The sequence below is a fragment of the Crocuta crocuta genome, unplaced genomic scaffold (assembly GCF_008692635.1).
Source record: "Crocuta crocuta isolate KB4526 unplaced genomic scaffold, BGI_CrCroc_1.0 scaffold260, whole genome shotgun sequence".
NCBI lineage: Eukaryota > Metazoa > Chordata > Mammalia > Carnivora > Hyaenidae > Crocuta > Crocuta crocuta.
In genome coordinates this window covers 3,510,711-3,526,355 of record NW_027527525.1, presented here as the reverse complement: position 1 = coordinate 3,526,355, position 15,645 = coordinate 3,510,711, and the positions used below count along the sequence as shown (strand labels likewise).

Here is a 15,645-nt window from a genome sequence, read left to right as displayed (position 1 = left end):
ACATACAACAAAGCTCTTGGGTTTTACCCAGGAGAAAGCAAGAGCCACTGATTCATCAAAGTCATTAATAGTTTCTGACAATGGTAAACTTTTTAAAAAATGACAGTCATCTGCTTTGGCAGGGGTTCTGAGATTGTGGTCCCCGGACCAGCAGCATCAGCATCAGCTGGGAGCTTGGTTCAGATGCCAGTTCTTTTTTTTTTTTTTTTAATGCTTATTTACTTTTGAGAGAGACAGAGACAGAGCAGAAGTGGAGAAGGGGCAGAGAGAGAGAGGGAGATACAGAATCCGAAGCAGGCTCTAGGCTCCGAGCTGTTAGCCCAGAGCCCGATGTGGGGCTCAAACCCATAAACTGTGAGATCGTGACCTGAGCCAGAGTCAGATGCTTAAGTGACTGAGCCACCCAGGTGCCCCACAGATGCCGATTCTTGAGCCCCACCCCAGATTTACTTAATCCGAAACTCTGGGGGAGAGACCCAGCAATCTGTGTTGTAACAGGCCTTCCAGGGGATTCCTGGTTTTTTTTCTTTAATGTTTATTTTTGAGAAAGAATGTGAGCAGAGGAAGGAGCAGAGAGAGGAGACACAGAATCTGAAGCAGGCTCCAGGCTCTGAGATGTCAGCCCAGAGCCCGACATGGGGCTCAAACTCACGGACAGCGAGATCATGACCTGAGTTGAGGTCAGACACTTAACTGACTGAGCCACCCAGGTGCCCCCCTCTCCCCAGGTGATTCCGATGCCCCTCCAGTTTGAGAGCCACTGTGTGACAGAAGACAGCTACTCTTCTATGGGAGTCCGACACTGACTGATGGGTGACTGTACCGATTCCAATCTAAGCGGTCACGGCATGGACGAGGTGTCGTTATTTTATGCACCACTAAGAAAGAAACGAACATGCTGACAAGTGAACTATGATGTGCCTTCGACTAAAAAGCCCATCCCCAATTAGAGAGAGATTTAAATACGAAAGAAAGTGTGTGTCAGAACTGATACATGAGATAACTCTGTCAGAAGACGCTGAGTAAATTACTTGTTCGCATAGCTCGATCTGGAATTCCCCTGAGAGCATGGCCATGCCTGTGTGGTCCATCACTACTTCCTAACCTTTAGAGGACATCCCAGCTCGTAGCAGAGGCTCAATAAGAGATTTCTAAATGAGTAAGTACAAGGACTTAACTCACATCTAGAGAAAAAAGGACCCATGTTTTTAGTATCCTGGTACAACTTGAAAAAATGTAATTCTTAATTTAAAACCTACCTTCTGTAAGACATTCCAACTTGTATTAATTGAAACTCCAAGGATGCATGGCATCTTTTCAAACTTTGCTCTCGTGGAAAAACTGCTAACAATTTTCAGTTTATAAAAATACTTAAATTACCCAACGTGCTAAAAGAATGAAATCCTGGGCTGAATTACGGCATGAGGTAGTAACGAAGACCAATTCTTCCCTGGTGACTGAGAACGTGATCTAGCTGTTCTCTGCTTACCTTCAGGAACGTAGCTCTGAGTTTAGTCACCATGGATGGGTTTACCCTTATGCTCTCTTGCATGATAGATGTGAAACTGTGGAGAGAGAGGAATGGTAAGGAGACAGCCACAGGGGCCTTCATCGAGGGGAAATGGGAGGCTGGCACAGTACCTGTCAATTAGCTGCCAAGCAAAAGAAAGGTCCCCAACGATCTGCATCGTGATCAGGACCTCCTCTTTAATATTAATGGTGCGGATCATTTGGTGAAGAAACTTGCGGGTGTCAGCGAGAAACTGACATACTTGGAGATTTGATTCCAACTGGTGAAATTCTTGAACCTGTGTTACATAAATACATTTAATTAGAATTCCAAATGGCTTCTGTGGTGTTCATTTTTTCCCTGAAAAGGCTTCAAAAAGCCCTGTTACTTGCTAAGAATTTCTTGGCAAAATTTCTATTTCCAATGATAACAACCCTAGAAATGTATAAGCCAAGTCATAACGTAATGCACGGGTTTCTAGGATTAGTAAAAGGCGAAAGATTTATGCGATCTGAAGAGAAACCAGAGTATACAGGTTTCTAGGATTAGAATGTTCTATTCTTTTTACTCTGTACATAGATGACATAATGACTGGATACTTCCTTCTTCCATGTGAGTATTGATAAACACATATTAGCAAATCCTCTTAATTTTGAAGATTTGCAGGATTGCTAATATACAGAGTAAGTCACCTCCTACCAGGGTATTGGCACTTGCATATTAAGTTCTTTTGTTGTACTCCTAAAAACAAAATAATGACTCCCCAGTTTCCTGAAGTGTTTCTTGTTTTGTTTTTTTAATGCTTTTTAAATTTATTTATTTATTTTAATTTCAGAGAGAGAGAGAGAGATAGCGTGAGCAGGGGAGGGTCAGAGAGAGAGGGAGGTACAGAATTCTAAACAGGCTCCAGGCTCTGAGCTAGCTGTCAGCACAGAGCTTGACGCGGGGCTCGAACCCACGAACCGTGAGATCATGACCTGAGCCAAAATCAGACACTTAACCGACTGAGCCACCCAGGCGCCCTTAAATTTATTTTTGAGAGAGAGAGAGAGAGACATGAGCAGGGGAGGAGCAGAGAGAGAGGGAGACACAGAATCCAAAGCTGGCTCCAGGCTCTGAGCTGTCAGCACAGAGCCCAGCGCAGGGCTTGAACTTGCAAACTATGAGATCGTGAGCTGAGCCAAAGTTGGATGCTTAACTGACTGAACCACCCAGGCGCCCCATCCTGAAATTTTAATGTATGTAATTTAAGGTGCCTGGGCCATGGCCCAAAATAGCACAAACGACAAAACGTATCTGAGATTTACAAAATAGTTGGTAGTTGTAATGTAGTCTAGAAGATCCAGAAAACAACCAAAACAGGAATGGTACAAGTGGGCAGCTGTCTGGAATGGCCAGGGAGACCGACATGCTCCTAGTGCAGTCCTGTTTTGTACTGCCATCCATAGGGGTCATAAAACTCTCAAAAAATAATAAAAGCCCATAAGAAAGTATGCCAGGGGCGCCTGGCTGGCTCGGTCTGGAGAGCATGAGGCTCTTGATCTCGGGGTTGTGGGTCTGAGTCCCATTTTTGGGTGTGGACATTTCTTAAAAATAAAAGAAAGGATGCCAAGTAAAGTATTAATTATATCTCTAAAGATATATACTTATCCCAACTGGACAGGGTTTCAGCTAAGTATGGATGATGTTTTAAGTAGTTTATGGTTATTGTCCTCATTCATTTATTTTCCATTTTAAACCTAATTATACATACAATTAAAATTTTAGGAGTGGGGAAGTATAATCATTCATTTGTGAATTTGAGTAGATACTATCTGAGTAGATAAAAAACAAACGATTTTTTTTTTCCAGAAAAGAAAATATCACTTATAAGCCTATGATCATGATACAACCATGGTCACTGTGCATTCCATCGTAGTTTTTCTCTCCTCAAACGCTTACCCAATCTAAAGATGGTGCCTACTTTGTTGGGATGAGCACTGGGTGTTGTATGTAAGCGATGAACCACAGGAATCTACCCCAAAAACCACGAGCACGCTTTACACACCGTATGTTAGCCAATTTGACAATAAATTATATTAAAAACCAAAAAATACCCCACAAACAAAAAAAAAACCCAAAAATAAAGATGGTGCCTACAATGTACTATTGTTTTTGCTTTTACTGCCTTTCCACAATCCCTCCAACGTTTCCATGTTGTCTTCATAATTAGTAAACATAATTATGGTTCTCTAAGTTGAGACACCATTTTTTTTTAATGTTTTATTTATTTCTAGGAGAGAGAGAGACAGTGTGAGCAGGGGAGGGTCAGAGAGAGAGGGAGTCACAGACTGAAACAGGCTCCAGGCTCTGAGCTGGCAGTCAGCACAGAGCCCGACGCGGGGCTCGAACCCATGAACCGCGAGATCATGACCTAAGCGAAAGTCGGACGCTTAACCGACTAAGCCACCCAGGCGCCCCGAGACACCATTTTTGTTAGCATTCTTTTTACACTGGTCACTTCATTATTTCCTCAATTTTAGGACACTGGATATAATAACACAGTGAGCATTTTTTTTTTTTTTCTCTGATGAAATATTCTCTTAGCTATATTTCCAGGGCCAGATTTCTGGGTGGATCCCAAAGTATGATTCATGATCCAAGAACAGTTATTTATTTTTTAAGTTTTAGTTATTTAAGTAATCTCTACACCCTATGGGGGGCACAAACTCATGACTCTGAGATCAAGAGTCCCACACTCCTCCGACCGACCGCCAGCCAGGTGCCCCATGAACTGTTGCTTACAGTCTTCTTACCTCCTCCAAAGCTTGTATTAGTTGCACAGTTTTTCTGCCTGCAGCCGTTGAATCATCGTAATTTAAAGATAGTATTTGTTTTGAGATCTCCCTGAACCAAGCTTGAAGGTTTTCTATAAACACAGAAACAAGGAGAGACTGCTGAAATCCCAGAACTGGGCAGCCTTGGCTTTGAATTTTACTACGCAATCCTTCACAGATCTAGCTTTTATCAGCAGACCTTTCCCTCAGTACCTGACACTGCCCTAGGGAGTCGCCAAATAAGAACCACCAAAATGCCTTGGGCGTGTGACCCGGGAGAGAGGAAGCTTTCTACTCAAGCAGCTCAGTCTAACACCCGGCAGGAAAGGTGTAAAGGCCTGGGTCTGTGGTATGAACCCAACTGTGCAAAGGTGGTCATGGGAGTGGGGAGGAGTCGGGAAGGAACTGGAAGTATGCGCGGTGAGTTGAGGGGAAGTCTGCACTCACAAACCGGTTTCACACAGCAGAGAAAGGGAAGGACGCTGATACGCTCTGAGGACCCTCAGCGTGGCCAGCAAAGGTCTAAGCTTTTCTCACTGAATCTTTACAACAATCTATGGAGGCAGGGATGGGAAGACATTTGTCGGATAAGGAAGGTGATACCCAGAGACGTTAAGGATCCCAGGCAGGGTCACACGGTCACTAAATGGCAGAGCCAGGCTTTTATCAACTGTCTGGCCAGATCCAAAGGCTTTGCTCGTTTTATCTCATCAAGCTGATTCCCTGACATTCTTTTGTTTGTTTTATCAATGAGATAACTTCACTTTAATAAAAGCACTTAAGGACTTATAATCTAAGTTACTTCACGAATTGGCATGAATACCACTAGTTGTAATTTTAAAGATTTTTTTTTTTTCTTTTTTTTTTTTGGTAGGACTGAGGGACAGCTGCAGAGAAGTAGAAAGAACACAGGGTTCAGAATCTGAGGTGACAAGTTTGATTCAGGCTCTGAACCTTTGTCATCATCAGCAAGTGACTACATTTTACAGCTTTGATTTCTTTACATATAAAACAAGAATAAAGGTGTTTACCTCATAAGGTTGTAAGGCTCAACTGAGAAATATTTGTGGAAGCATTTCCTAGGCTGAAATATACTATATCGCTAGAAAAAGTATAAGATGTTGTTTTGAATGACCTTTAAAATGATGCTGTGATTTTTTCTTTCCTTTTCTTTTTTTTTTTTTTTGATGTTGGGATAATGTATAAGAACCTAAAAAAGACTAGAACAGAGATGAATGTGTCGAATTCTGAAAAACTAATTGGTTAGATTGTTATAGGTGGTACTTTTTTTTTTTTTTTAGAAAAAATGTAGTGACTTGCAAAACATGTTGCCAATTTATATCACATTATTAAAAACACACCAACTTTTCCTACTAGGAATGATAAAGTAATTTTGAAATATATCTTAGGCCAACCATTCAATATCAAGCAAATCAGCAAAACCCAAATCTAGTAATCACAAGATCATATTGATTAAAAATAATCAATTTTTCAAACAAAAAGCTATATCTCTGAGCTATTCTACTGTAAAACTTTTATCAGAAATGAATTTCATGGTTAAAGCATTAACCATTAAAAAAAAAGCTCATCATCTTAAAATTCAGAATGGCCATTCGGGGCACTTTGAAAGGTTTCTATCTATATAAAAATTTTAAGTGATGCTATGATTTTTGCAGAGATAAAATTTCCTAAAAGCAGCAGGATAAATATCATTAAAGTTAAGGCTTGAGCTAGGTTGGTTCAAAAAGCCTGCATGTCCCCTCTTCTGCCACTAGATGGCAGGAGCACCAGGGGAAAAAAGGCAGAAAACCTGATTACAAGTCCTGATTCTTGGATATCACCTATGTCAGTAGTTACTAATATTCTTTAAGATTTTATTTATTTATCTTAATGCTTATTTATTTTTTGAGATAGAGAGAAAGAAAGAGAATGTGCATGCACATGCAGGAGGAGCAGAGAGAGAGGGGGAAAGAGAATCTGGAGCAGGCTTCCTGCTGTCCGTGCAGAGCCTGATGTGGGACTCCAGCTCATTAATCATGATCATGACCTGAGCCGAAATCAAGAGTTGGATGCTTAACTGACTGAGCTGCCCAGGTGCCTCAGTAGTTAGTAATAGCAATATGCTTGAGGAACGCATCCTGAGCCGATCAGGACAGCTATAGGTCCTTCTCATCCTCCCCACAAATGCACATAAGCTGACACACCACGGTGCGGGGGGAATGAGTTATGAGCCCGTGGACTACTAACCAGAGTATAACAACCACTGCGGCCTAACCTCATACTTCAAAAATAAGAAGCCTCAGGTCCAGAGAGGATATGAACGTTGCCCAAAGGAGCACGAAGCTAGAGGCAGCAAAGACCAGGCTTCAGACACTCATCAGCAGCGTCTTAGCATATGAGGATGACAGTGTAGTTGAGTTTTTACTCTGCGTGTTTCCAAGAATTTATGTGTACGTTTCAAACACACCAATATTTCTTCTTCTGCAATTACCATTTTTCTCCACACGGGTTAGGGGTTTCACTCCCGAAAAGACATCAGCGAGCTCCGTCATCCGCTCTGAGCCCTCCTTCTTGTAATGCTCCCATTTGGCTTGCTTTTCTGAAAGCATTTGCTTGAACATCTGTTGAAAGAGGCATAAGAGATTTGCTTACTTAAGAGGAAATCCAAATGAGGCAGTTTACAAAGAAAGCCCTGAGTGAAACCCAATTTATTATAAAAATATATGTCTAAAAGTAACATTACTCCTGACGTCATCTCTCTCTCTCTTTTTTTTTTAATATTTATTCATCTTTCCGAGGAGAGAGAGAGAGAGAATGAGCAGAGGAGGAGCAGAGAGAAAGGGAGACACAGAATCCAAAGCAGGCTCCAGGCCCTGAGCCGTCAGCACAGAGCCCGATGCGTGGCTCAAACACATGAACCATGAGATCATGACCTGAGCTGAAGTCAGGCGCTTAACTGACTGAGCAACCCAGGTGTCCCCGCTGACGTCACCTCTTAAGCCGCACTACCTTGTACAAACTGAAAGGCAAAGCTAGACCACTGCATTGGTTTTCAAACCAACTGCACATAAACATCATCTCATCATCCGGATGGCTTTAAAGTGTTGGGATTCTCAAGCCTCTCCCCTCCCCCCCGAAGATTCTGGTTCAGAAGGTCTTGGGTAGACCCAGGAACCAGAATTTTTAATGTGAAATTAAACTTGGTGGCCAATGCTCGAAGGTCCCTTTCCTAGTAACAATTTCTGTGGTTGCATCTATTTTTAAGGTAAGGGAAGGCTGAGCATGATCTTTGTCTGATGAGTGGAAAGTGAAAAAATCTTTTCTTTTTGATCACACAGCAAGTCTGTTTATTAATTCACTCTTTCATAAAATTAAAGTCCTGTAAAGAGTCGGGCAGAGAAGGAAATGGTATAACTCAAGGTTTTGCTTTTTTTTCCCCCCTTGAAACAAACTTTGAGAACATATTTAAGGTATGCAGCAAAAGGGCAGGGATTTATTTCGGTGGGCTCTTAAGAGGTAAACATGACAGTACACTGATTTTTCTCTTAAGAAATTCTTCATTCCTCAGCATCGGAATGAATGTTGAAAAATGAAGACTTCATTGTAGATGAAAGGATCAAGGCTGGTGGAATTCTGTGGGGCCAGAGAAAAGAGGAGTCTCAGTAATCAGGCAGGATGATTAAGCAATGTAATACAGGGTGAGGACAGTAGGAATTATTTACAGAGTCCGTCCTGTCTTTCTGAACACCTAGGATCGATCAATGCCATTTCACAAAGCAGCAGTGACAAAAATAACACTGCGAGGCCTTCATTACAGACCAAATGGCTTGAAGCCCTTCAAACACTCATTCCCAGGCTGACCTCACAGGTTTCATATCTGGGAGGATAGAATTTGGGACAGGGGATGGTCCCTAAGTTAAGAGATGCACCTTCAGAAAAAGATTAGAAGAAACACAGGTCTAATTAGTGTGTTTCTAGAAGAATCAGAAGGTGATTCTAGAAAAAGGGCTGGGGTGGGAGAGATGGAGATAAAGGTTAAAGAACCGAGCTGAAAAGTTGGACATTAAACACATCTTTGTTTTGCTCAATTTGTACTGGGTAGTTGTTTTTATATTTTTACTAGATCCTTCTCTTCTGAAGATCTTTGTTGAGTTGGTCTTATTTTCTCTCCAACAGAACAGACAGAAGGAAGCTGCCCATTCGATTCCAACGGATTCCAGAAAAGGATCAATGATTAGAAAAGCAGGCGTGGCTGGACAGATGACCCAGCTCTGTCCCGATCCCCACACAATGACACTGAGCTACAGAACTCTTGGGTAACTGGCGCCCTGCTCAGGGTCCTAACTGGATGCACTGCACTGATCCCTTGGGGGCGACTGTCACTTGCCTCTGAAGTTTGCTTTGACCCACAAATAAGATGCCTGATTCCTGCTCCTGGATCTTTCTTGGTTTCTCATCTTGGCTTAATCTGTCTCTCTTCCCCACTGTACTGAGAGCTCCTTGATGGGAGGGACATGCCTTGTTCATTTTTAAAATCCTAGCACCTAGCTGGGAAAAGAGCAGGCATTCAGTAATGACTTGCTATTGAGAGGGAAAACATTAACATTATTAAAGAGATCAAAATGGGGTAGCGTTTCTCTGATCTCAAAAAATTATATCCAGACAAGTCACTGAATAGCACTCAACGCAGGCACTATCATGCTGTTAATAATCAGCATGTACTTTTCCTTGGCGACTTAATGAGGGAACACAGTGTCCTCGCATACCTAGAAGATTAAGAAAAAACCAGCAGACCGATAACCAGACTGAGGCAAGGTGAGTATCAGTTTGGAATGGGCCTTAACGTCCACGGCTAGCTCCTGGGCCCCCAGATCCACATGTCCAAGGTTACTGGTTATAGAACCCAGGCCCTCCGGGGTATCCATCAACTTTATTATGCCCACAGAGGCTCTTTTAGCCATAAGACTAACCAACCTCAGAATTTCCTTCAGGGAGCTCAAAATCCTTAAGATCCTTAAGCGGGCCTTGTTTAAATGCAAATCGTCCACCCTACATAAACGCCCTTTCTAACAGGTTCTCATGGCTTTTCAGATGAAGACTGACATCCTACAAGGCCTACATGCTCACCTTTCGACCTCATTTCATATCATACCATTTATCTCATTCTCTCCCCTCTAGCCAACTGGTCTTTCTGGCTTTGAACTGGTCTTTGAACTGGTCATGGTGGTCCCTACTCAAGAGGACGTGGGCGTGTTCTGTCCTCTGCCTGCAATGGTCTCCAGAATGCTCCCGACCTTTGTCTTAGCTAGACAGGTTCCTTCTTCAGGTCCCTTCAGAAGCTCTTGCTTCTCCTCTCAGGGAAGTTAGGGACAGCATCTTTGATATTACATACTCAGAGAACTATGTTCCTTTCCCTCGGAGCATGTATCTCAGTTTGTATTTATGCTTTCATTAGGGCGATTCTCTGACTAATGTCCATATTCCTCGCTAGACTGTCACCTCCATGGTCCTGTGCAATTTTCCCCATCACTGTATCCCCAAAGGCAGTAGGCACTGAATGCTTGTTAAATGTTTAATCCTGTCTTTTTGGTGTAAGAATGATCACAGACATCTAGAATCTGTAGCCTGAATCAGAGACTGTTACTCGTTACTAAATCCTAATCCTTTTAAAAAATATTTTTAAGCGCAGAAAAACTAAAACGCTGGTGATTATTCATTAAAGATCTTTACCTCTTTGAGTATAAACTCAAACTGCGCAGTGTCCAACAGCAATTGAAAGAGGATCTTGGGATTGTATTTAGAGTCTGTTAGAATCTGGTCCTTGATTTGACGAAGGCGTTTATTGTTTGGGTCATAGGCTAGAAACAGGAAGAAAAGAGTTCCCAATTTATTCACTGTGCAGAACATATGAAATATAAGATGAATTCTTACAAATGTTCCTTCATTTTCGCTCATTTAAGGCATTTAAAAGGTAATAAGCAAGATGTGAATCAATTACATATGATAAAATCAATTACAGTAGATCTATACTGTGAGGTAAGGACAACCAAATTTTTCAACATGACAACTGGATCTGACATGTAATGTCATCCATGATACCGTTGAATGGAGAAAAAGCAAGCTGCAGAACAGTATTCCAAAGCCTGGGCGAAGTGCCTCCAGGAGGTCAACGGGACTATAAAGAATATATGCATTCCTTCCTGCACATCATGATCCAAGCACGTAGAAGCTAAATAAGCACTTATTTTTCTCACGTATGACTCAGACAGGTAAACCGTTTGTTTCTGGTAAACTATGACCTTGTGCAAACAGGTCAGACAACTGCCAAGCACAGAAATGGAAAACAGATGGGGTTGGAGATAAGCATACAGAACACTGGCAAGCTGAGGTGTCCCTGGAAGGGTGCAAATCCAGGAGACCACTGGTCCCTGGAATGCAGGCACGGCTGTCAGGCATAGCCCCAGGGAAGGCAAAGAGGAGTCACTGGAAAACCACAGTTGGCTTTATGGTAGGATAAAGCAAGGGTTGTTTATGTGCCTGAGAATGTAAGACTTTGGTAAAGATTATAAATGGAGTCAGCGCGGTAAAATCCTCAAATTAGAACTGAACTTTATGGACTGACTAAATGTGACTAACACCAGATCCATTAGATGATTAAACCTCAGCCACGGTGTTCATGCTGTAAGTGAACTGTATATTGGAGAGTGACCGAGGCAAAGAAGCCAAATGAAAAAGCAAAACGAAACTGGAAAGCAGCATTTTTGAGAAAGATTTAGTAGCTGGAGATTTCTAGGACGAAGAGAGAAAGCTGAGGAGAAATCCCACATATTTCCAAAGCTACGAAGGATGAAGAAGTCCACCTCTTGTTTTTGCTGCTGAGCACCCACAGGAAGTGGGACCAGATGGAAGCTGGAGGGAAGGTCTTGCCCGGAAGAGTCGGGAGCCGGACTCTGAGTTACCAGGGGAGGCTGCAGAATCACCTGGAGCGGACAGTTTACTTTGAGACACTGCCTTATGTGAAGGAACAAGTGTTGAAGGCAGTACCTGCCTCAGGGTGGCTCTCAAGCAAAGTTTGTTGATGAAAAACAAAACGGAGGCGGCCTTATGGGGCTGTTGGATGACAATGGCTCTCAGCGGGAAGGGCACGCAGCTCCGGGTGAGGGAAGCCATTGGGTAACCATCACTGACCCAGGCTTCACTAAGCACGAGGAACTGTGTCAGCTCTGAACGGGCTCATGTTAGTCCAACCTACTTATTTTTCCGTTAAACCAGGAGTTTTTTAAGTCATAGGCTCATGGACCCTGTGGAGACATTTCATACAATCTGTGAAACAAGTGAACGTGACGGCCAATGGCGTCTCCAACAGGACTGTGGGCCACAAAACGTTAGACCCGATCTACCTTTATGAGGCGCTCAGGTTCGGCCCGTTTATCAACTCTGTGGGCCCGTGTTTTCCTGTACTTGCAAAATCATACGTCCCCTTGCCCCCCATCATTTCTCTAGTCTAGAACTTCTTTTTACTTCAGAATCCTTCCTGCCTCCCATGTGCAGCCTTCCCCAATCACCTTCACCCCACCATCCCAAGCAACATTTCTCTCCTGCTCAGGACGAAATCCCACCAAGGGGGGAGAATCCCACGCATCTGGCTCTTATTTACCGGCGTGGCTCTTGAATTAGTTTCCTGCTGTAACAAATTACCACAAACGTAATGGCTTAAAAGGACACAAACAGCTCCAGAGAGGAGAAACCTGAAATGGTGTCACTGGGCTGAAATCAAGGAGGCAGCAGGCCTGTGCTCCTTCTGGAGGCTCTGGGGGAAAATCCTGTGCCGTTACCTTTTTCAGCATCTAGAGGCCACCTTCTGTGGCTTGTGGCCACATTCCATCTTTAAAGCCGGGAATGGACTGTTGAGGCTTTTTCGTGACACCACCTCTCTAGTTCTGACTCTTCTGCCTCCCTCTTCCTGATTTAAGGACCCTTGTGATTCTACTGGACCCACTGGGATAATCCCGGATAATCAATCCTGACAAAGGGGCTATGCAGGTGGGCTGCTGACTTGTCCAAGTAGATACAAAAATGGCTAACTTCAAAAGCAACTTGATTCTCTTCCAAAGGCCAAACTATTTTTGCAGCACGGGGCATATCTTAGCTCTGAAAGCCCTGACGTGGAGCCACACAGATGGGCACACCTTTCGGCCATTACCTGAGTCTGCCGTGTGAAGCATCAGCCATCGGATGGCCACATTACAGTCTCTCAGGCAGTTCAGGAGCCTTGGGATATTGTCCAGGACCATCTCTTCCCTTAAGTACCCTTCTTTCAGAAATTGTTGCACTTGAGTGTGCACTCTTTCACTGACGGTAGCGTATCTGCTTGACTTTGGAAAAGAAAAACAAAACTTGAATTACATTTTCAAAAAGAGAAAATTACTTTCCTAGAAAATGAATTCCTATACAGATGAACCCATTGAAAAATAATAACCTTTCTGTAGGAGATGAAAAGCATATGAACCATAGTTGGTAAGGCTCAAAGGCAAGTGGTTTGTTGGACATTTTTGAAAAGAGCGTTGGACTCAGAACCAAGAGGATCCTAAATCCTGCCTCTAGCTATGACAAGATATTGGTGTGACTTTGGAGTCAACCTCTCCCTACTGGTTTCTTCAACTGTCAACTAAAGAACCAGATCAAGTGGTTCCCAAGGCCCCTTCTATTTTTAACTTGGATGGAAAAAAAACCATAAAGGCTCAACTGCCTATTCTTCCCATAATTATTGACAAAGGAGGCAAAGCAAAATATCTGGGAGAAGAGGCTTCTACGGGCAGATGAGAACACAACAAAAATACACCTCCGTGTAGTTTTCAATCCAGTGAATTTTCAAACGAGCCTTTGGTCTTTCTACTTTCCTTGAACCAAGAGTCACATCTTAAACATCATTAACCTCATCAGGTTAGTTTAAAACTATCACAAGGTGTTTCGTCAGAGGACTCTGAAATCTTCTTAAAATGGCACCAGAGACAAAATGCAATTTTGGAAAGTAATTATAGTAATGAAAACATTAATGCTCTGATGCCAGTAAGCACTGGAAGCACCACTTTCTCTAATATATTTCTAGGAGACATGCCAAAGTTGAAATTATTTTGTGCATTATTTATGGAATTCAATTTACTTGAATAAAACATGCCGAAGTTCTTGGAGTCAATGTCGTTCTATCTGCCCTGGGAACTCAAGAACTCAGCCAGCCAGCTAAGGAAGACAACCACTTAAAAACGTCAAAGATACTGCCCCCAAAAAAGATTTTTATTGCTCTATTTACTTCGGAATTTCCCCCTGCCCTGTGTTCTTATCAAAGAGACAGACCGTGAGGATTTAAACTTTAAGGAGAGGAATGTCCTCAGTCTTCTTGCTGGTTTCACACATCAGAAATAATAAATGTAAATTACAATGACCTCTTTCTGCCCAGAGGTCCTGTCCCTGTGCTTTAATAAAAACACCTTCTTGCAACAAAAACAAAACAAAAAACCAAAAAAAAAAAACGACTTACGGTGACAGGACATATTGCATATGCTCAGTTACCATCCTCAACATGCATCCTACCAATGAAAACACTAAAATTCCAGCTACCCATGAAAGCCATTCTGTCCACAATGACGTGGTCTTTAGCAAGAATAAACAAAGTCAGCTGGGGACATGTGACATACTGATTTGTCTTAGGATGCTGAATCTTAGGACCCAAGTCTCCCATTTACATATGCCGTATAAGTTAAAAGGCCTGTAATTACCTATCTTAATAGGGTGTGCAAAATTCGCCTTTCATTCATCATTGCACTAAAATGTCTACGTGGACATTTTCCAAATTCCTTGGAAACTTTACTCATTTCCTACCCCATAAAGCAGGCTTGTAGCTGTGACAGAATCCTTCTCCATTGGCCAGCACCCACCTGTTCTCTGACGTTCGAAAGGTCCAGAGTATTGTTTAAAGCAGTTTTTGCAGCTTTGTAAGGATCCCAAGCGTCCGCTAGATTAACCGTGATCCCCATGTAAATACTAATTACCTGAAAGAGGACACATTCATCCAGGATGTTAAATACTGACTCCTTTGGAAGCAAAATTACAGAAGACACTGCCCACTCCTTCTGTTTCAAATTCCACTGCAGTGAAAAACCCTGGTTTGCCAAAGATATGGGTAAGCGTTCTTTCTTAGGGGCACTTTGGAACAAAGGTGACGAGAGCCATTCACTGGAAAATGACTAAATCAAGGTTGACAGAAAAGCAGGCTTATTCAACAGTGGCTTTCTCAAACACTTTCACCTCAGCCTTTATGCAACTCAAAGCTACTGAAAACTCCAAAGGACTTTTTTTTTTTTTCCAAATGGGGTTATATCTATTGATATTTCTCCTATTACACATCACAACCATGACATTTCAAAAAATACTTATTAATCACTTTACATAACACACCCATTCCATGATAACGTAAAACTATTTTTAATTAAAAAAAATCAGACTAAAGGATTCCAAAAAAGTTTTGTGGGAAGAATGGCATTGCTTTTCCAAGTCTCTGCAGCATCTGGCCTGAGCGATGACCTTTGAACTTCCGCAGTTGGTCTCCTGCAGCACCGTCTGCCTCGGAGCCTCTGGAAATGCCGTGCGGACTTGGAAAAGCGTGACAGGGCACGGCACAGAGCACTTCACTCTGTTTCTACCTCACTGGCCCCCTGAATGAGCCTTGGGGACCCCTAGGGCTCCCCAGTTCACTTGAGAACCCTTCGACTAAAGAAAACAAAGTGTTACTTTTGCGATTCATGTTTTTTAAGCGTTTAACGTTTATTTTTGAGAGACAGAGAGAGACAGAGCATGAGCGGGGAAGGGGCAGAGAGAGAGAGAGAGAGAGAGACATAGAATCTGAAGCAGGCTCCAGGCTCTGAGCTGTCATCACAGAGCCCGATGCAACAGGCTCGAACTCATGGACCACAAAATCATGACCTGAGCCGAAGTCGGACGCTTAACCGACTGGGCCACCCAGGTGCTCCTACTTTTGCGATTCTTTACCTACCCACTTAAGTCTGTATAAAATGGAGATTATTTGTCCCTTGAAGCTTGGCTCAGAGTTGCCTGTGAAATCCCGAGGTCCGGGGGTGCTCTCACTTCGGTGGGAGGGGCTGAGCAGGGAGGCGGATCCCAGCTCCATTTCTTCAACAGTCACTGGGCTTGTCGTGCTGCCCTTTTCTTCTGGAATCAGATCTGGTCGTTTTATTTTTGAGAAAATTTTCCATTCCTTCAGAGTTTTCCAATATATTGGCATAAAGCTGTTCAGAGGTTTTC

General features: G+C 42.8%; 1 protein-coding gene across 3 annotated transcripts in view; it reads right to left on the bottom strand.

Annotated features, from left to right (window-relative positions):
• Positions 1–15,645, bottom strand: part of WASHC5 (WASH complex subunit 5) — a 60,496-nt gene that overhangs the window by 28,370 nt on the left and 16,481 nt on the right. For all 3 annotated transcript variants that reach the window (XM_077764229.1, XM_077764239.1, XM_077764247.1), the window contains exons 8-14: positions 14,262–14,375; positions 12,530–12,701; positions 10,057–10,184; positions 6,818–6,947; positions 4,306–4,418; positions 1,642–1,808; positions 1,490–1,565 (exon numbers count right to left, since the gene is read on the bottom strand). In XM_077764229.1, the coding sequence (XP_077620355.1) occupies positions 1,490–1,565; positions 1,642–1,808; positions 4,306–4,418; positions 6,818–6,947; positions 10,057–10,184; positions 12,530–12,701; positions 14,262–14,375 (900 nt within the window). The remainder of the gene's footprint in view (positions 1–1,489; positions 1,566–1,641; positions 1,809–4,305; positions 4,419–6,817; positions 6,948–10,056; positions 10,185–12,529; positions 12,702–14,261; positions 14,376–15,645) is intronic.